The following is a 20,798-nucleotide window of genomic DNA, read 5'->3' as shown; positions in this document are numbered from 1 at the left end:
CTGAAGCAGAGGTTATGATGTGGGTCACTGTATGCCAGTGTGGATGTCTAACTTGCCTAGTCTGAAGACATCTTCATCTCTAGTTTTATCATCTTGGCATTGCAAGACATGCATTTGTTGGCCATTGTGCCGTCCTGGAAAACAATCAAATGTCAAGGAATGTGCTGGTGAATAGGGAGTGTACATCCTCCTATGGATGTCACGGTCCCCCTGTTGGTGTTGGTCTCATAGGGCTGTGTTGGCATCTATGACTCTTCCAAGGTTGGTCAGGTTTCCAGTTGTACAGCCTGTGTCTATCCTCATCCATTGGTGACTGCTGTGGAGCTGGTGACAATGAAGCCGTTTTTGGAATCTCAATAACATCTTCATTATAATCACTGTCCCCTCTGACTGAATATGTTGGTGACCCAGGGTAGTTACTGGAATGCACTGTAATCCGTGGCACCGATGGTATTGCCAGGATATTGTATGGTTGTGCTCCTTCTGATGCCACAGGCACTGATTTGTCTGCAGACAAGGTGTCCAGTGTCAACATTGTAGACATCGTGGGCATCGGTAATATCGAAGATTTAGAAGTCGTGACAATGCTCAGTGATGAAACCTTTGATGTCAACTTTCAGTGTTGAAGATAATGACTGTCAATAGTGCCAAACCTAACAGTTCCACTGATGTCAAGGTCGGGATCAATTTAGTCTTTGATGTTAACTGTGTCTATATTGAGGTGGAGGAGTGCAACCTCTCCCTTTTAGGATTTGGTTGTGCAGACTCACTGTGCGACCTCTTCTTGGTTGATTTAGCCTTCCCCACTTTGCCTCTTTTGAGGTACACGGGGTAGTCAAGGCCAGTTTCAACACTGTCGATATCGAGTGCTTCTTTCTCATCAAAGGGTGTCCATCAGGACTCTGTGTAGTGTGAGTTGGCATTAAAGTGGTCATCCCTGTTGAATCCTTAGGGTGCGATCTGAACGGGGGAGCCACTGGAGTCAATGTTGAGGCTTTTCCCAGCGTTGACATTGTGGGCTTCGACGGGTGCAAAGCTAAATTGTACAGAGTGTCTTTTAAAACAAAGTTACCAGGTTTTTTTCCAGATTTGTTTTGAGAACAAACAAATCTTACAGCGGTTTGTCTTGTGCTTCTCCCCAAGACACAAAAGGCATAAATTGTGGCTATCAGAGCTGGGGAGTTTAGATTTGCATTTCTTGCACCTCTTAAAGGTCTTTCCATCAGTCATGAATGAATGCTAACTGCTCTGTAAGGTAAAGGTAAAGTGTGCCGTGAAGTCAATTTCGACTCCTGGCGCCCACAGAGGCCTGTGGTTTTCTTTGGTAGAATACAGGAGGGGTTTACCATTGCCTCCTCCTGCACAGTATTAGATTATGCCTTCCAGCATCTTCCTTTATTACTCTTGCCCGATATAGTACCGGGGGGGGGGATTCGAACTGGCAACCTTCTGCTTGTTTCTGTAAAAAGAGCGAAATAATAAAGACATTTTCTCACTTCTCACAGAGGAAAAGAAGTACCTCAAGTAATGGAGCAAGAACCTTCCGATGCTGCTCTGGCAGCAGTAAGAAAAAAACCTGAAGACAGCAATGCTCCAACCACCCTTTCAAACGGACACACTCGAACGAGGCGCAGAGCACGAGAGTTCCATGGAGCTTTAGAATCTTGCCGAAGGCGCTACTGCACAAGTGCAAACCCAATTGTGTGAACACCCCAGATCACTCAAGGATCATCAGTTACAGGTAAGTAACCTGTTTTTATGAATGCAATTAACCATAAGTCATTAGGAATCCTTTTCATGAAGAAAAGGAAGCAATATGGTTTAGCAAGGTGCTAGTAATGACACTTTTGATCAAGATATGCCAAGTGTCTGAGGGAACAAAAAGTCTTGTGGCACCTTGGAAAGGAGTTGTGACACAAGCTTTCATGAACAGCCCTAAGGCTTTGCTGTATTTGCTGTAACAGACTAACACAGCTACTCTCTGGAATTTGTGTCCCAGAGAGTGGAATTCAGAATTCAGGGCTCCTTCATTACAAAGAATTTCCTCCTCCGTGTGGTCAGCCAAACACAGTTTGCTTCATTAACATGAAGGGCCGCTGCAGTCCTGTTTGCTAGAGTTCAATACCAACTCAAGAGGCGGCTGTGTGTACATCTTATTCAGGGAATGACTGGGTCATTTTGGCACTGCACACAGACTGAAGCACTGCACCTGCCCCAGAAGGCGCTCAAAAGCCCTTCCCCACTTCCTTTGTCCAAATGCTAATTCCAAAAGCAGCTGTGCCCAAGAGACAAGCTGCCTGGCATTTGGACTTGCTAACTAAAGCTACGCTCCATGTGCAGAAAAGGAAAATCAGGGGTGGAGGCGACATCAGGCTTATGAAGCGTTTTAAAGAGAAAGAGATACAAGACAGTTGCATCAGTTCAGACACTCTGCATGTGAGTTATTGGCCTGTACTATTTTCTCTCTATGCCCCAAACTGCATGTATGACCCAAGAGAACACACGTTCATTGCAGGATAACCTTGGCACAAGTGAGTGAAGAACCCCTTCTGGACTTTCTCCAAGATCCAACAGGCTTCCCAACAAGTTTATAGAACCAGCTAACAAGCCAAGTGATCAGACTCTGCAACACCATACCAACATAGCTTTGCAAAGCAACTCAAGCAAATGAAAGTTGGAGTTGGTACAAGCTATATAAACAAGCAACAATACCCACAATTTTCTAAGTTAAATAAAAACAAGCAGCATGGTAAAAAGCAGTGACTGAGAATATCCAAACACTAACCTGCCTATCTTGGTCGGCTGAATTTACTTACACCTTAAATCCTAAAATGGCAGCCTCTTTCTTCCAGAAGTAAACTATTGACACAACCATTAAATGTGTTTATGTTGTTCCCTTGCAGGTGCTGCTTAAAAGGGGGAGAACCATTCAGGAAAGAATCCTGGAGTCTATCTTAAACCATCTGAGGCTGCAGAAAGAGCAGTCGCTCCTTACCACAGTGAATAAGACAGACAGACAGAAGCATGGGGGGGGGGGGGGAGAATCTAAGGACATATCTGAATGTGCCTTTGCCTTATACTGTGGCAGTAACTAAGACACCTAAGCACTTCTGCAAGAATATTGTTAGTGTTTACCCTTCCAGATTTGCTACTAAACGTTATGCAAGATGGGAACTGGAAGGGGAGAAGACATCCAACTGCAACAAAAAAGGTGGCAAACGTCACATCGTAGAGACTGGGAAGAGAGAGAAAACTGTTTGAGCTGGTTATTTATTTAAGAACAATGTTAACAAGGGGCAATCTTGAGAACCTGCCCAACATGGGCTTCTGTGCACAATTGAGGGCTTGGCGAAGCCATGGTGCCTAAAAATTTAGCTGTGCTGCCTGGACTAGGTTATCCAGAGGTAGAGTCATTTAATAAAGTCTTTGTACCAGGTAGTTCTAAGTACACTACTTGTAAAGAAGAGAAGGAGAAGCCCATTTACCCTCCCCTCTACAATGTTCGCCACTAAATCTGGTAATTGTCACGTGTCCATAGTCTGGCCCCTAGTTCCAAAGAAGATCTGTTGAGGACTGCTGTAATACCTCCTGCATCTTGGCATATGGTGAGTAAAGCCCCTTCTTCCTACTAGCACTTTTAACAACAAATATTTATATATACCGCTTTTCAACAAAACTTTCCAAAGCGGTTTACAGAGAGAGAAAATAAGATGGCTCCCTGTCCCCAAAGGGCTCACAATCTAAAAATAAACATAAAACAGACACCAGCAACAGCCACTGGAGTGATGCTGTGCTGGGGCTGGATAGGGCCAGTTACTCTCCCTCTGCTAAATAAAGAGAACCACCACGTTAAAAAGGTGGCTGTTTGCCCAGTTAGCAGGGGTTATTGCTTTTAACATGAGTCTAGGTTTCCATACCCTTCCTTAGCGATAAATTCTAACTACTTTGTTCATTTGGGCTCCGAGTTAGAATTGCTTATTACGTGTCTGCTCTTTTCCTTCCTGCTTTGACTCAGGAGCACCATTTTGCACCTTCTAGCAGACCGGCTGACTCTTTCCAAAAAGGTCAAACAGCTGAATTCAGGAGTCACTAAGGGCTGGATTGCTTGACAAATGTTCCAGCTGGGCTTTTGCCAGAGAAGAGCCCTTCCCCTGACAGAAGAGTCAAGTGCTGCAATTCATTATTCTCTGCACAGGACCAAATGCTTCAGAGCAACAGATCTGCAATTTCACAGACACGCTTCCAGGCCACACACTGCAAATGCACAGAGCGCCACAGATGCAGGAACTTTGAGACAAAACCCACCATCAATCAAGAGCAGAGGGCTGTGCTAGCTGGAAGAAATGTGAAGATAACAGCCTTTTGTTCGCTGGTGGATTATCGTTAAAAAAGAGAGAGAGTCAAGTGCAGGTTTTCAGGGCTGTACATAAAAAGCCCATTCATCAGGTGATAAAAGTCCCATGCATTTGATTGTGTCAGTTTAACAAAGCCACAGTAAAGAGGCATTTCTTTAGGAGATATCAGTGACTGAAGAACAGCAGAGGGAACAAAGGCACTCTAACCAATCAAATAGCAAAAGGGCAGAGGGAGATAAATGCCATGAAGGAGGCCAGACAGGCCGGCACAAGGTGGAAAGCAAAAGCAGCCACCGCCACAATGGCTGAAGAAAAACATAACTAGTCGCAAGAGCATGTGAAGAGAAAAATTTGCACAAGGAATAATCCAGCTACCATTGGTGGGTCTGAAGACAGAAGTCTGATTTACCATCCAGCATTCCACAGCCTTTTCATATATTACCTTCCATGAGGAGATGCAAAAACAGTGGGTCTCTGATCTATGTATCCACTGTGGAAGAGGAACTCTTTACCTTTATAGGGGGAAATGCACAGAAGGTGGCAAGTGTGATATCGAATCGGTGTCGACTCCTGATGCCCAGAGCTCTGTGGCTTTCTTTTGAAAGAATCCAGGAGGAGTTTACCATTGCCTCCTCCCACGCAATATGAGATTACACCTTTCAGCATCTTCCTGTATCACTGCTGCCCAATATAAGGGGCTCCCATAGTCTGGGAAACATACCAGCGGGGATTCGAACCGGCAACCTCCAGCTTGTTTCCCCACTGCACATTAGGTGGCTATGATTATCTCTAGATAAGGAAATGGTAAATTTGGAAAGCATCCCTTAGTCCTAAATATGATTTACTGATTTCAGAACTTACTTCTAAGTAAGCCATGCTCAGAACTCCAAACGTACCCAGTTATTTCTCCTTAAAAAGGAGACTGAAATGCAGGCTGTGGCAAATGCAAACACTGTCACCACAGCACTGAGTGGCAAGAACATAGACAGACACTTCCTATTCTACAGGGTTTTGTAAGCACCTGCACATTAATGAAAGTAAACATCTACCAAAGCTAAGTGCAAGTTTCTGATGAGCACTATCCCATCCCCTTATTTCAGCAGGAAACAAGGTGTAGCAATGTCACAATACTGTTAACACACACGGCTTCGTCTTAAAAATTCCCACAAAGCAGTACTAATGCTTTGATGCTTTAGCTCATCCACAGAAAAACAGTTCAAAGCAATGTAACACTCATCTCCTGAACTTTTACCCACTTATTCCTCTTTCTGTAGCTAGAGCAGGGTTTCTTAACCTTGGGTCCAGAGATGTTGTTGGACTACAATGCTCATCATCTCCAGACACACAAAGGTCGTGGCTAGGGATGATGGGAGTTGTAGTCCAACAACATCTGGGGACCAAAAATTAAGAAACCATGAGCTAGAGTTGCTTGGTAAGAATGGGCAGAACCCATTTCCAGGTATCTATGCCGCCAGATGTGGGCTGCCACTGCAGATCTCATTCCTTCTCCTTCATACCAGAGTTTCTTCCTTTGCGGCTATATTTGAATATTGTTTTGAGACTGTCAGTTCCCACAGTTTTGAGGCCTCAGGATTTTTCAAATGGAGCTGATTTGATCTCACATTTGGAGTCTATGTAGGAGCTTCTAAGGCAAGAGGTTAGAGTGCTGAACTAGGACCAGGGAGACCCGAGTTCAAATCCCCATTCAGCCATGATACTTGCTGGGTGACTCTGGGCCAGTCACCTCTCTCAGCCTAACCTACTTCACAGGGCTGTTGTGAGGAGAAACTTAAGTATGTAGTACACCGCTCTGGGTTCCTTGGAGGAAGAGTGGGATATAAAATGTTAAATAAATAAATAAATAAATAATAATGAATATCTTCCCAGCAACTCTTCCACCAGTCTTTATCAGAGAGAGTTACAGAGCATGTAATGTAAACTTTATCCTCAGTTCATTCACCAACCATATGGAAAAGCTCCATCATCTTTCCAGCTCCTCCAAGCTACAAATTTGTTTAAAACCCCAAAATGGGTTTTGAAGCTTCTAGAAGAGGCTGCTGTCCTCAAGAGATATAGTGAGCTTTACATTAATATACATTGGAAGACATCCCTTTATTCTCCCTCTCCCACCCAGAAATATGAGGTTGAAGATTACCTGTGGGATGTTTTCCAAAACAGAAAATTTCCCCATACTTCCCCCCCTCCTGTGGAAGGAGTTCATTGTTTTCTAACATCTGTAACAATGAATGGATGTCAAGACAGTATTAGGCAAGACTGGCCATATCAGAATTGTAACTAATGTTTTTCAGGTGGTTATACCTAGCAAGTTTATGAGAAAGATTTGAGTATTCCAACAAAAATATTTCTACATAAAGCTTTGAATTCATTTCATCATAACATTTAAGCCACATTAAGTGTCTTTACTGAATTTTGCCCCCCAAATATTTCAGTTTAACTATTTGGCTGCGGGGTGGGGGTGGGGACGACAAGCATACAAACAATGTAAGAAGTTAATATTTGGGGTGTGTGGTTTGCTCATTTACTAAATATAGGTCAAATATGACAAATCAGATCACAATCTATTTAGGGCATCAGAAACATTAGCATAGCAGAAGTGAGAGAAGTTATGCAAAAGAGGGGGAAATGCACTGGAAATTTCAGATGGTTTCCAGAAAACCCACATCTCTGCCCCTACCCATATGGGCATGGGCTTGTGTGTGCTCACACACACACACTCACTCTGAAGCCTATATCCATACTAAGGCGACTGATGGGTAGGAGGCTGTGAAGTTGCAATGTCAACAGCAATGCCAGTTGCTAGGCCTTTGCCACTCTCCTCCCAAGGATGGCCTTGAGGGGGATTTGTTAAGCATTTGCATGATTTGAGATTGTATGATGAGAGCCAGCATAGCAAAGTGGTTAGAGTGTTGGACTAGGACCAGGAAGACCCAAGTTCGAATCCCCATTCAACCATGAAACTCACTGGGTGACTTTGGGCCAGTTCTGTATCTCTCAGCCTAACCTACCTTACAGGGTTGTTGTGAGGATAAACATAACCATGTACACCATTCTGAGCTCCTCGGAGGAAAAGGTGGACATAAATGTGAAAAAAAAAATTAATAAATTTCTTTTACAGATTTATATCCTACTCCATCCCAAAGTCCAGAGCTGAGAGTGGGGAAAGAGCTGTATTAAAGCAGAGATAAATCTACTGAAGAACAGATGCCCACGCTCCCGCTTTGCAAGACATGAGCAGCTAGTACACACTGGGCATCATCCGGACCAAGTTAGTCATGATCAAGTCCCACTGAAATCAACGAGTCATGCCCAACTTATTTCAGTGTTTTAATGGTGCTTAGACTAGTTACCCCCTGCTAACTGAACAAAAGAGGCACCTTTTTAAAGTGGTGATTCTCTTTATTTAGCAGAGGAGAGGAGAGCTGGTCTTGTGGTAGCAAGCATGACTTGTCCCCTTAAGCTAAGCAGGATCCACCCTGGTTGCATATGAATGGGAGACTTGATGTGTGAGCACTGTAAGACATTCCCCTCAGGGGATGAAGCCGCTCTGGGAAGAGCAGAAGGTTTCAAGCTCCCTCCCTGGCTTCTGCAAGATAGGGCTGAGAGAGATTCCTGCCTGCAACCTTGGAGAAGCCGCTGCCAGTCTGTGAAGACAATACTGAGCTAGATAGACCAACTTCCTATGTTCCTATGAGAGCAACTGGCCCAATCCATCCCCAGCACAGCATCCCTCCAGTGGCTGTTGCTGGTGTCTGTCTTATGTTTCTTTTTTAGACTGAGACCTTTAGGGACAGGGAGTCATTTTATTTATACCTATATCAAAGTATTTATACCTATATCAAAGTTTGCTTTGGGAACTTTTGGGAGGGAAACGGTATAGAAATATTTGTCGTATTCGCAGCCTGGATGCTGCCCATTTACAGGCTAGTTTTCAGCTTAGCTTACAAGGTGGTAGTAGCAGAAGCAGCTTTACAGGGGTCAAGTTCTATCTACAGCCTCCCATCTATCACACCCCACCAGGTTAAACCTTTACTACAGTTGGGTTAGCCCTATTTTAGGAAGCACACAAATGTTTCGTAACTTGTGTACAGCTCACTCAACTCAGTGTGCACATTCTACAGGCAGCCAGAGCGTGCTTGCACTCCTCACCTATCCAAATAGAGTTCGCTTTTAAAAATAGCACGTTAGCCAGAAGGTGATGTATTCATTCCTAGCAATTGGTACAACAGGCTTTAAATGAACCCTACATTAGACATTTGGCTGAAGGAGAAACAGTAGCTTGTTATCCCCATGCAGCATAAAGTTTTTAGGCAGCACCATGCATTTACATATAACATATTTATGCCAATGTGTTATGCGAAGTCTTAACTGCTATTCTTCAAACATACAAGTAGTCAGAGATAATGATGATGATGTTTTAAAACTTCATCAAGAGTGTACCAACATGTCTTCTCTTCTGTGGCAGGGAGGGGGATAGGGCAGAAGAGATCCTATAATGGCTAGAAGCCAATTACATGTAATAAGCTTCTTACAGTTACCATGATGCTGGCAGCCAAACATCAGCGTAGCATGAAATTTATATTATACTGCTAAACATTCCTGTCTCAAGGTAAAACAGACATTTGTCTTCTACTCTACTCAGAAGAGAAGTGATATATGAAGAGTCTGTCTGTCGTGGCCTAATGTTCCTATCCCACTTTCTCCAACACTAAGCACATGGTCTTCATTTAGAAAGAGGAAGTGAATGGGGTTGTTGATTTCTGCAATTAATAGTGGTGTGGTTGGAATAAGAAGTGGTGTCATTCTGTTTCTGTACAAACATCTGGAGGTCAAGCCACATGCTCTTCAATTCACAGGTGGGGCCTGTGGACAGAGCACTTTTTACCAGATTGGTTGCATACAACCTGTGGCCCTCATTGTGAAAAACCATGATGCCCTGCAACTTCAGTTTAACCTTTGTGAACATGCTTTATGGAGGGCTGTCCTTGAAGACTGTTCAAAAACTTCAGCTGCTCCAGGATGCAGCATGTGACTTGTTAGGGGCTTCCTGCAGAGCACACAACATGTCAGCCCTGCAAGAATTCTACAGGTCACCAGCAAGCATCTGAGATGAATTCAAGGAGTTAGTTTTTAACTTCTAAAAACCCTCAGAAGTCCGGATATTTGCGAGCGCATTTTCCTCCACATTAGCTCATCTCCTTCCCAATCCCATTAACTGAGATAACACCCTGCTGTGGGTAGGGATGTGCACGAACGGGTTTGAAGGCCATTCTAAAGGCCTCCAAACTGTTTCGAACGTGGCGCCGGCTCAAAGTTTGAAGCCAGCGGGGGTGCCTCTTTAAGGGCAGAGGAGGGTGCACTTACCCCTCCCCCCACTCCCCCCCAGCGATCAGGTTTTTGCAAAGTCCATGGGGCAGCAGCTTACCTCCCTGCTGCCCCTTCCCCCGTTAGTGGCCGGATGTGCCGGGTGCATGTGCATACTTCTGGCCAAGAATGGGGTAAGGGGCAGCAAGGAGGTCCACCCCATGGACTTTGCAAAAATGGGGCGCCAGCAGGGGAAAAGCAGCAGGAGGGTTAAGTGCACCCTCCGCAGCTTCGAACCACACCTCTGCGGTTCTGTGCACATCCCTAGCTGTGGAAGTTTGGAATCTGGTATTTTTTGGTGGTGGTCCATTTTGGAAATTCCCTCCAGATCAATTCCACAAACAAGACAGCAAACTTTAGGGCTATAAACTGCTGGGTTCATCATTAACACAACCTCTTGCTTTCAAAATGTATTAAAATATAAGTTAATGGTGTTTTAACACAATGTAATTAAAAGCGAAAACTCAAAGACATTACCTGACTGTAGGCTGGAAAGCAGGATACAAACTGAAAAGATAAATAACCAACTAACAACAACTAAGCCATTGGGAGCCTATTAGCTTGGTACCAAGTTGTCAAACGGAAAGATCTTAGAGAAAGCCTCTCTGGGAACCTCCACATAGAGCTCAGGACCTGAGGAATCCTAGATGCCAGGGGAGCCATAGCACCTAGAAATTTAATTGTAGTACCTAGACTAGGATATTAGGAGGTTGGATTATTTAATAAAAAATTATTTGTCCCAGGTAGCCTTGTTTCTGTTCTAAGTATATTTCTTGTAAAGGGAATAAAGAGAAGTCCATATACCCTCACAATGTCCATCACTAAGTCTGAAAATTTTGCCAAATGTCCACTGTCTGGCTCCTAAAACCAAATAAAATTTGTCAAGGCCTGAGCACAAGCCAGATACAAGAAATGCTCAAGTGTTCAAACCTGGAATTGTTAACTCATCCCAATACTTAATTTGCATATTTTTATGTAAGTCACTGGCTAAAACTTCAGAGTGGTGATTATTTACCTTTTCATTTTCAGATGAACTAGTTGGTGACTCCACTAAGAGGGACCCCTCCTCAGTGGATTGGTCACTGTCATGGTTTTCCTGCCCAGCAGTATCGGGCACGTGTCCCTTCCTGAGCCGGAGGACTGGCTCCAGAGTGCTGGCGTTCTCGAGATCCGTTGATTCGTTCATGAGACCAGGGGTCTTCCTCAGAAAGGTTCTGTTTCCTCAAGCCAAGAGGTGGTGTCAGGCAGGCTGGTTCTGAAAGAGGCAAACAAGGTCAATGCTACAACACTGGCCATGATTACATACACTTCTCCAAACAGCTTTTTCCCCCTCTGAACGACACTGAAGGCTCTTACAACACTAGAGTTATGCAACTGATTGACAAGAAGTTTAGGATCAACAACAGGAAGTCCTTTTTTATACAGCGCATAACTAATCTATGGAATTCTTTGTGTCAGGATGTGGGGATGACCACCAACGTACATAGCTTTAAGAGGGGCTCAGACAAATTCATGAAGCACAGATCTATCAATGTTTACTAGCCTTGATGGCTATAGGGTACCTCTAGGTTCAGAGGTAAAACAACTCTAAATACCAGTTGCAGGGTAGCAACAGCAAGAGAGAGCATGCCTTCATCTCCTACTTGTGGGCTTCCCAGAGGCATCTGGTGAGCCACTATGAAAATCAGGATGCTGGATTGCAAGGCATTTCCATAAGGCTACAATCAAGGTGAATTTCTATCCCAGTTGAGCTTTTTTTTTTAATTACACTTGTATACTGCCCCACTCGTGTCTCTGGGCGGTTCACAATGATAAAACAGTTAAAAACCCACATAAAAGACACATAAAAGCAATTTAAAAACTAACAATTTAAAAAATCACAGAATTAACCTATACATTATCAAGAAGCTGAAAAGGCCTGAGTAAAAAGATGGGTTTTAAAATTTTTTTAAAAAATTGTCAGAGATGGGGAGGATCGTATCTCAATAGGGAGCACATTCCGTAGTACCAGGGCAGCAACCAAGAAGGCCCGTCTCCATGTGGCCACCAGAGGAACTGGCGGCAACTGGAGACGGACCTCCACAAACGACTGCAATGGACGGTGGGGCTTATAATGAAGAAGACGTTCTCTCAAATACCCAGGGCCTAAGCCATTTAGGGCTTTATAAGTTATAATTAGCACTTTGTATTTTGCCTGGAAGCCTATAGGCAGCCAATGTAGCTCTATCAGCAAAGGAGTGATGTGGTCTCTCCGAGATGACACAGAGACCAGCCTGGCTGCCGCATTCTGAACCAACTGAAGTTTCCTGACTATGTACAAAGGCAGCCCCATGTAGAGTGCATTACAGAAGTCAAGTCTGGAGGTTACCAACAGATGTACCACTGTTTTGAGTTCATTGATCTCGAGAAATGGGGGCAGCTGGCGTATCAGCCAGAGCTGATAGAAAGCACCCCTGGCCACCGCCTCAACCTGAGAAACCAGGGAGAGGTGTGAATCCAGAAGTACTCCCAAGCTGCGAACCTGGTCCTGTGAACATGAACTGCTCACTAAATACTTCAACGTTCACTGCACACCTTGTCTTGCCCCTTGGTCATCTGTCATATTATATTTTTTTAAAAGCACTTACTGCCCCCGAATTCTGTTGTGTGCCCCAAGGAACACAACAGAGTTAATATTAGCACCTTACATCTAGGATTAAAACTTTAATTCATAAATACTAAGCAGTTTTAGATGATCAATCAGGGCAGGGTACAAACTCAATGGAGCCAAGAGCCAACGAGACACCTGTTTTTCTAAGGCTACTTTGGTTCTGGTGTGTTAGCGCTTTAAAACAAGAAAATGTTGAAGATAACATGAGAACTGTAAAAAGCTGTAAATTTTTTAAGAGACAATTTCTTGTATTTTCCTCAAAACACAGACAAAATACTAAAATATACATGATTAATTGGCTTGTGCCCCCAACTTAAAACTGATCATATTTTTTCCATTCCCCCTCAAATATATATCTTGGAACATCTAACTCCTTTTCATGAGCATATAGATCATAGTGGAGCCTTTGCTAGTGATCAACAAAGCACTAGGATACAATTAAAAACCCCACCTATTCACAATCACTAGACATCAGGAATGCACCACACTGTCCTAAAAAAGGTCAATTCAGTACTGTATACTTTATCTTATCAAGGAATGACTAGCCTTAATACTACCAAAAAATCAGCTTGACCAACTGCATTCTAGAATACACCCAGGGAACAGAGAGCCTAGTGATGTTTTAAAGCTGACTACTGTAGCTTGCCATTATGGGTTCAACACACTGACTTTATTGCATCACTCTTGGAAGATACTTATCTAATCCATCTCCACTGTGGAGTCTGCTATACTTCAGTATGCAAGAAGTAGCAATGAAATAAGCAGAAGACAAAAGCCAAGTCATTAAAAAAAGCATTCTATACAACATGAACACTATGATTAGTTTAAAGGTCAGCAACTGGAGATGATACCAGGGCACCACAGCCTGTCCCTTCTAAGTTGCCAACTAAGAGCAAGAGGTATCTGGAAGGATTGGTGGCTGTTGCTGCAAAGCTTGCTAGCAGTCCACTTTGGGGTTGATGGGATGAAACACCGACCCATTCCCCGCTACAAGATGCCTTCTTGTGAGTTGTTACTGGCCAGGAGATTACCGTTTCATAGCACTTTACTTAGTAGCAGTTGGGAAATTTTGCAGGCAACAAACTATTTTCTTTCCTCTTTCTCCATTGGTGAAGTCAGAGTCAGAAGATAAACTGTCAAGTTTTATAACCAGAAATTTGGAGGGGGTTTTAATTGAACACACCATAAACTTTTTAAAATTCCTTAACTCATAATTGCCAAATCCCTAGCTCATTAGGAGGAAGGCACAGTGCATTCTGTATTTTTATTGGTTTTGCTATCTGATAACAAGAGTCCAAACTCCTGCTTCATGGTGGTGTTTTCATGTACTAAGGGCAAAAGGTTTTTCCAAAGTTTTTCCTAGGAAGATAACATTCAGGAGGAGATAATGTTTCATGCCATGATCTTTGGCTTAAAGGGTATAACAGGTATCCATCTTATTTATTTATTATTTCTCTGTGTAAACTACCCTGAGCCATTTTTGGAAGGGCAGTATAGAAATCGAACAAACAATGCATCTTCTCCCCCATTCTTTTCTAGCTGAATCCACTGGGTGAGGTCATCCAGCGATTTTGATTGAAGTGTTACTGACAATACCAAACACAAAGTTAGAACCTCGTTATTTGCGTGGGGGCCCATTCTGTGGGGCGCCCCGCAGACAGTGAATCTGTGAATAACGGGGCATTAGATATCAGGAAATTGAGAAGTAAGGTTCCCGGACTGCTCAAAATGGATGAAAATCACAATTTTTGCCCGTTCCCTCCCCCAATCACCCCCCAAAGTGCCCTACCATGTAGCAGAGTGGTCCAGGGGACTGAAAAGCAGCCCAAAGTCATGATTTTTGCCCTGTTTTTTTCAACTAAATGAGCCATAAAATGGCTCTCAAACACAAAACGGTGGCCAGAAATGACCTCATTTCTGGCCACCCCCGACCCACGGATATCCCGACCCACGGATATCCGGGTTCAACACAAACACACACACCCCGCCGGTTATCATTTTTACACATATACCAAAGTCAGGTGCTAATTACCCGACCATAGATACATGAAACCGTGAGTGTTGCACTCATGATTAACGAGGTCCTTTTGTATATATTCAAATGCTCCAACAGTAGGACAAAGGAAAAGTTTACACACAACAGTTTGAGCTTTTAGAGAAGTGTGCCATTCACCAAGACAGTTAGCCATTTGAGCTATTCACATGACCGGACAGGCGGAAGGTTGCGCAGTCCTTACCTCCCCCCACAGACAAGCAAATGAACCCTGCTGGGAGTGCTGACCACGTTCCTACATGACCTGATCTCCAGGAGCCAGAAAGACACATCCTGTGTAACGAGCAAAGTGCATGGGGGGGGGGAGGGATTCCCCTAGGAAATGGCCATGCTAGTCTCCCATCTCTGTGACCATGCGGGCTGCAAGCAACACGCATGGTTACACGATCCCAGAGCCTGGGTTAAGGAAACCCTCACTCTCTTAATCCCGGTTTAAAACTGAGCTAAAAAGCCAGGCTAGGTAGCACTGCCCCCCAGGATCGGGCCTGATCCCGGCGGTTCTCACACACAGACCAACCCAGGCTGGGCTTACCTAGCCTAGGTTGGTCTGCATGTGAGAATAGCCTCATTATGTGTTTAAGAGACCAAACTCTTGGGGAAATCACACCTAGCAGGACTAAAACCAGGAAGTTTCAGGGTCTCTCTTTTTGGAGAAGGAAACCCCATATATTTAGCAGTCCTTTGGCGTAATCGTCAATGTAGCCGACACGAGAACATGCGTATGCATCTTTTATCATCAGTGGGGAATAAGAAAGTTACCACTTTGCTAACAAAGAGACCTCTGCAACACTAAGCCTCCAGCAGAGGGAATCATGTCCCCAACAGCTGCTTTGTGTTGCCTGCAAGACTGTCAGATACCCAAGCATTTCAATAGCCGCTGCCTAGACAGACAGTGTGCATTTGGAAGCAATATAAAGGAACTCCAGGAGTGGTCAAAACTCCACAATTGTATTCATCACAGAGAGGCTGCCTACAATATGGTTTCCAAGACATCTTTGAAAACTAGGACAAAAATGACCCAGCAAACTAGCTATCCCTGTTGGAGAGTTTCATTTCAGGGGCTTTTAAGTTCAGCCAAAATGAAGCGACAAAATTATGGGTCAGTTGTAAGCATCCACGTACATTCTAAAGTAGAAAAGCAGGACTAAAAGGTAAAGTGTGCCGTCAAATCGATTTCAACTCCTGGTGTCCACAGAGCCCTGTGGTGGTTTTCTTGGAAGGATACAGGAGGGTTTACCATTGCCTCCTCCCGTGCAGTATCAGATGCCTTTCAGCATCTTCCTATATCGTTGCTGCCCGATATAGTACCAGCGGGGATTCAAACCGGCAAGCAGAACTACTGTTTTCCAAACTATTTGGGGGGAAATACACTACACAGCTGTCCCGCATTTTAATTTTAATTTTAGATCCTGCTTTTCTTCAAGAACTCTATCCAAGGAGACTACAGCTTTGAGAGGTTTAGCTGAGAAAAAAATGTAGGTTTGCCATTGTCTCCTGTATGCTGCCCTGTTCACCCTCCCTCCCACATACAGTGGGGGAAAGGAAAGGTTGTGCCGTCGAGACACTGTCAGCTCCTGGTGACCACAGAACCATGTGGTTTTCTTGGTAGAGTACAGGAGGGGTTTACCATTGCCATCTCCCGCACAGTATGAGACGATGCCTTTCAGCACCTTCCTATATCACTGCTTCCTGATATAGGAGGTTCCCATATTCTGGGAAACACACCAGCAGAGATTCGAACTAACAGCCTCCTGCTCTCTAGGCAGGTTTCTTCCCTGCTGCGCAATTAGGTGGCTTCCCACACACAATGGACAGCTAATATGTAATTCTATACAAACACACCTAGATTTCAAGCATATTGCATTATTTTATCATTTTGTATTCATGATGTAGACAAGTGAACCAGTTTTGGAACGAATTCTGACCTAATGAATTGCAAACTGGGTACGTTTAGGAACATTCTTAAGTTAAGATTTTGGTTTAACACAAAACTGATAATTTATATGAACCCTAATCTGCAAAAATCATCCTCGGTCTCAAAACAAAAAGGCTGGAGTGCGCATGCTGCAAGTCCACTTTAATTTATTACATGTTAAGCATCTAAAAGACTAGGCGCTCTACAGAACACTCAGTCAATTTACTATATGCCTGTTTGGACAGTGGCTGTATTTCTGACTGGATAAGGAGAATGCAAAAGTTAAAACCAGAACAGCCCAAATCATGAACTAAAAGGGAGTGTCAAGGTTTTTTGTTTTTTTAGTGTTGGCATACTGGTCATTTGACCACCTATTTTGGCCACATGTTCCATGAAGCCAAGAATGGCAACTTAATCTTCCCCTATTCAATTATCATGTCATTTGTTCGCAAAGGCAGAAGAGCATGCTGCTTGCCTCCTAACCCTGCAGCGGCCAGGGGCAAACCTAGAAGCATAGCCAAGGTTCTCTGACTGACCACCTGCTATAGCTGCAGGCATCTCCAAACAGAAACACAGTGGCAAATGTTAGGTTTTTTTGTTTTTTTTAAAAACGCATTTTAAAGAACATTTTGTAACTGTAGGCTGGCCCAGGTATTCCAGGATAAAAGCAAAAAAAAACCCTGTTCAGTTAACCTTTCATGATTAAAAATCATTAATTACCTTTTTAAAAAGTTGATGTCATTATTTCACATAAAAGTTCTTTTATAATAAGCATGAATATCCAATCCAATTATAAATATATCATTGTGTTAAAGCATTAGTTTTAGAACATTTAACCAAGTGTCCAACCCTAATTCCAATATCTTACACAATGAAGCTGTTGTGGAAATCTCTCTATGGCATCCACGCAACAGTTCTCTGCATTCAAATAGTACAGGAGACCCTCATTATCCGCAGTTTCATGTATATGTAGATGGGCCTTAGAGACCAAATTTCTTTATCTGTGGCATGAAATATAGGCAATTTTTGCCTAGCCGTGTTTCCCCAGTGGCCAAAAATGACTTCTGATGTCATTTCTGGGCACCATTTTGTGGGCGCATGTACATGGGCACGCTTTAGAGGGAACACTGTAAGGAACCTAACTCCTGGATTCCCATAGGGGTAAGGTTTCTTTATTCATGGTTTCCATATTCATGCTAACTGGCGGGAACAGAAGCCCTGCAAATAACGAGGGCCACCTGTACTGAACAGAGTCAAACAGACTCAAGTAGTCTAGCACGATTCATGCTAATCCTGCCCATGCGTTGGGGAAGGAAGTTACCACAGACAGGTCTAACGATGACAAACAGCTATGCATTTGTAAATTCATTCTATATAGCATCTGTCATCAAAAGTTGACAGTGGAGAAAAATTACATATATCCCACTTAGCTTTTCGGAACAGATGTAGTTCAAGGAAGAGTCAACCTGTGCTGTCCAAGTTGTTAAACATGAAAAGCACTGAGAAAGCCACCACCGATAAGCATACCACTAGTCTTCAGATATATCCTTCAGGTGCCGGTGGCTCCAGCTCTCCAAATCCTATGCGTCTTTGCTCCTTTCCCTCTCCTGCTTCATTATCTCAACAGTTGTGTGCTGAGGAACTGTTGTAGTACTTATATATCTGTAATTATCTAATCACATGTTCAAGCTTTAGGGCTGAGTGGAAGCGGAGGGCTATTCTCTTTGCTGAAGCAGCATAAATTGAGCAACACAGCTGTCACATGACTGTCTCTGTTCCAGTTATGTATGACTGGAGTTTAGGTTGGCCCACAGGAAGAACACTAACAATATGAAGCAGAACTAACCAAATAGCAAGCAGACGCACTACTGATGTTCTAATTTCAGACATCTGATCATCACAGATCAGCCTAGAATCTAGACAGCAGACGGCTTTCAACATACACTGGCCAATTCCTTAGCCCACTGCATATTAAGAGGTAATCCAAATACTAAAGTTCTTCTTTGTTAAGATAGACCTGTTTCTTATATCTGTTAAAATCATGATTACAATTAAGCTAAGTTTATCCTAACACAGTTTCTTCATCAATGCCAATGGGTATGGCCAATTTATTCAGGTACACCCAAACTCAACCACCAATTTTAAGCATTAAATGGACCACTGCATGCTTGGGTGTGTGTGTGTGTTTAATACTCTAAAGCACAGTTGCGGGGGAGGGGCAACCTTTGCTGCTTGAGCCCTGCTCCATTTCCTGCACCCCTGCAACTTCTTACTGCTATTTAGTAAGAGAGCAAGTCAGCCAGCCAGCAAGGGGCAATCATGTACTTAAAGCAACATCTAGTTTGACCCTAAAGGATACCAGAAGTCAACTTTGCTTTATTTGGAGTTCATTATCCAACCCTCTACCAACTAACCAAGATTTTAAAATGATTTTAAAAAGGTAACAAGCAACCACTGAAGCCTTTTTGTGCTTCCTGAACAAGGTTCCAGATTTCTATGACCGAGCCAATTTATTTCCATGACCAACTGCAACAGCTTACATATGGTGCACTCAAGTTTTACACAATCAAGTGGAGGCAAAATAAGTATGTATAAAAATCTTCATATGTGCATGCAAGTACATTAAGTCTTCCAAGAATGTGCAAGCAGCACTAAGAACACTCAGTGACACTGGAACCCACAAAATGCAGGACATTGATCAAATGATTGGATCCCTTTGCTATCATGCCACAATATTCAACTTGATGCATCTAGCTGCTTTGTGTATACCGTGGCTGGAGTCTAACACACTCTGAATGCAAGTGGAAGGCATACATCAAGGCGTGGCCAATTCCCACCAGTTCTCACACAAGTACATACACAGCTGAGGCCTCATTTCAGATACAGATTAAGCTTATTACAGTCTAAGACCAGAAAACAGAAACAAAGAAGAATGCTGAGTTACAGAAAAACCAGTACAACTTACATCACATCCATTTTCAGTATTAAAAAGATAGAGAAAGGAAGCCTTATGGGTCAGTTCGATCAGCAACTAGGAGGATCTCGATATATAATTCTCCTGGGTGTGCCTTGGAATGTGTGTCCCGACCGGAGGCGAGGCACCCGTTGGAGGCCGGGATGGGAGGGAAACGGGCGGCAGGACTTCCCTGTTCACTGCATGGGAGGAGGAACGGCTGCGGTGGGGCCCTTTTTGACCACCCGCTGCCTGGTAAGGAGGGCCTGTGGCAGGGGTGAAGTCTGGCCGAAAATGGCTACCGGCTGCCGGCTGCCCGCCACCGTAAAATGCTCAGTGCGGGGGGCGGGGGCAAGAGAGAGTGGGGCAGGAGAGAGTGGGGAAACAGCCAGCCCCAAAGAGCACACAGATGCTCTGTGTGGGCCAGCTAGTAGCATACAATTCAGTAAGCTCTTGTTTAGCTACACAGAACATATTTCATTTAAGCACTAAGGCAGACATAACAGGTATAGTGCAATATAATATTCAAAGCCACCCCTCACATAGGTCATATAATATGGCATCAAGTTTTCTTCAGCTAACAGCAGCCTCTGATCAATGTTTTATGGAGACGAAAGTGAAATATGTCATGCGGGAGGAGTGAAGATGGCGACAAGTGAACAGCTTTGATACACTTCTCTCCCAGTAGCATTGCTAAAATTTCTGCCGGGCTTAAGTTTATTGACCTTTTAAAACTTTTATCTAAAAAATTTATCTAAATTAAGTCTAGAAACTTAATTGTTGAGCTTTTATTCGAATGCCTTTTCTCTCTTATCTGGAGTGTTGATTCCAGTATTTAGTAAGCAAGCTGGTTACCCACATGGGAGGAAGCATTTTGACCATTAACTGCTGGAGTCTGCTAAAATCTGTATTTACCTTAACTGGAGAGGATGGGAAATAAAAAACGGCAATCTTTGCCAGAATCACATAATTTCCTCAAAGCTGTGAAGAGGTTAAAAATAGATCAGCTTTTCCAACACAAAGTGTCAATGAGTATATTAAAATTCTTTCCCCACCGCAAATAGATATGGAACGCTGGAGCCGGAGAAACTATTATAGAGGCTTCGCCTGTTATCACTGGGAGGGAGCTTAGAAGTGAGGAGTTGCCATTAAGAATAAATGAAGCTAAAGCTAGGAACCTCACTCCTATAGTCGGTAACCAAGGGATTCCCCACACCATTGAGACCCCTTCAGACTTCCTTGCAAAGGATGCTCTTCTCATGACCCAGAATAATAAATTTACTAGAGAAGTTGAACATTCTTGGATCAGTTGAGTCATTTGAGGCAGATGTGCAAGAATCTGTAAATAATATGTCAACCTCAGCAAGGCACCAGAGATCTGCACTTGTAATGATGAGATAAAATGTAGGCCAAGACATATACTGGTAGTGACACAAATCCGGTGCTGCAGAGATCACACACTAAGAGGGCTGATAACGCTTGTGCTACAT

The 20,798-nt window shown here is 43.5% G+C and overlaps 1 protein-coding gene across 3 annotated transcripts in view; it reads right to left on the bottom strand.

The window, feature by feature from the left end:
• Positions 1–20,798, bottom strand: part of ADIPOR2 (adiponectin receptor 2) — a 54,345-nt gene that overhangs the window by 16,825 nt on the left and 16,722 nt on the right. For 2 of the 3 annotated variants that reach the window (XM_053255034.1, XM_053255033.1), the window contains exon 2: positions 10,753–10,992. In XM_053255034.1, coding sequence (XP_053111009.1) covers positions 10,753–10,923 — 171 coding nt within the window. In that variant the 5' untranslated portion in view covers positions 10,924–10,992. Of the gene's footprint in view, positions 1–10,752; positions 10,993–17,882; positions 17,986–20,798 lie in introns of those variants that run through there. The other variant, XM_053255035.1, reaches the window with a different exon arrangement.

Source organism: Hemicordylus capensis, chromosome 5 (genome assembly GCF_027244095.1).
Source record: "Hemicordylus capensis ecotype Gifberg chromosome 5, rHemCap1.1.pri, whole genome shotgun sequence".
Taxonomy (NCBI): Eukaryota; Metazoa; Chordata; class Lepidosauria; order Squamata; family Cordylidae; genus Hemicordylus; species Hemicordylus capensis.
Note: the sequence above shows the minus strand (reverse complement) of the source record. Positions and strands in the feature narration are given on the sequence as shown.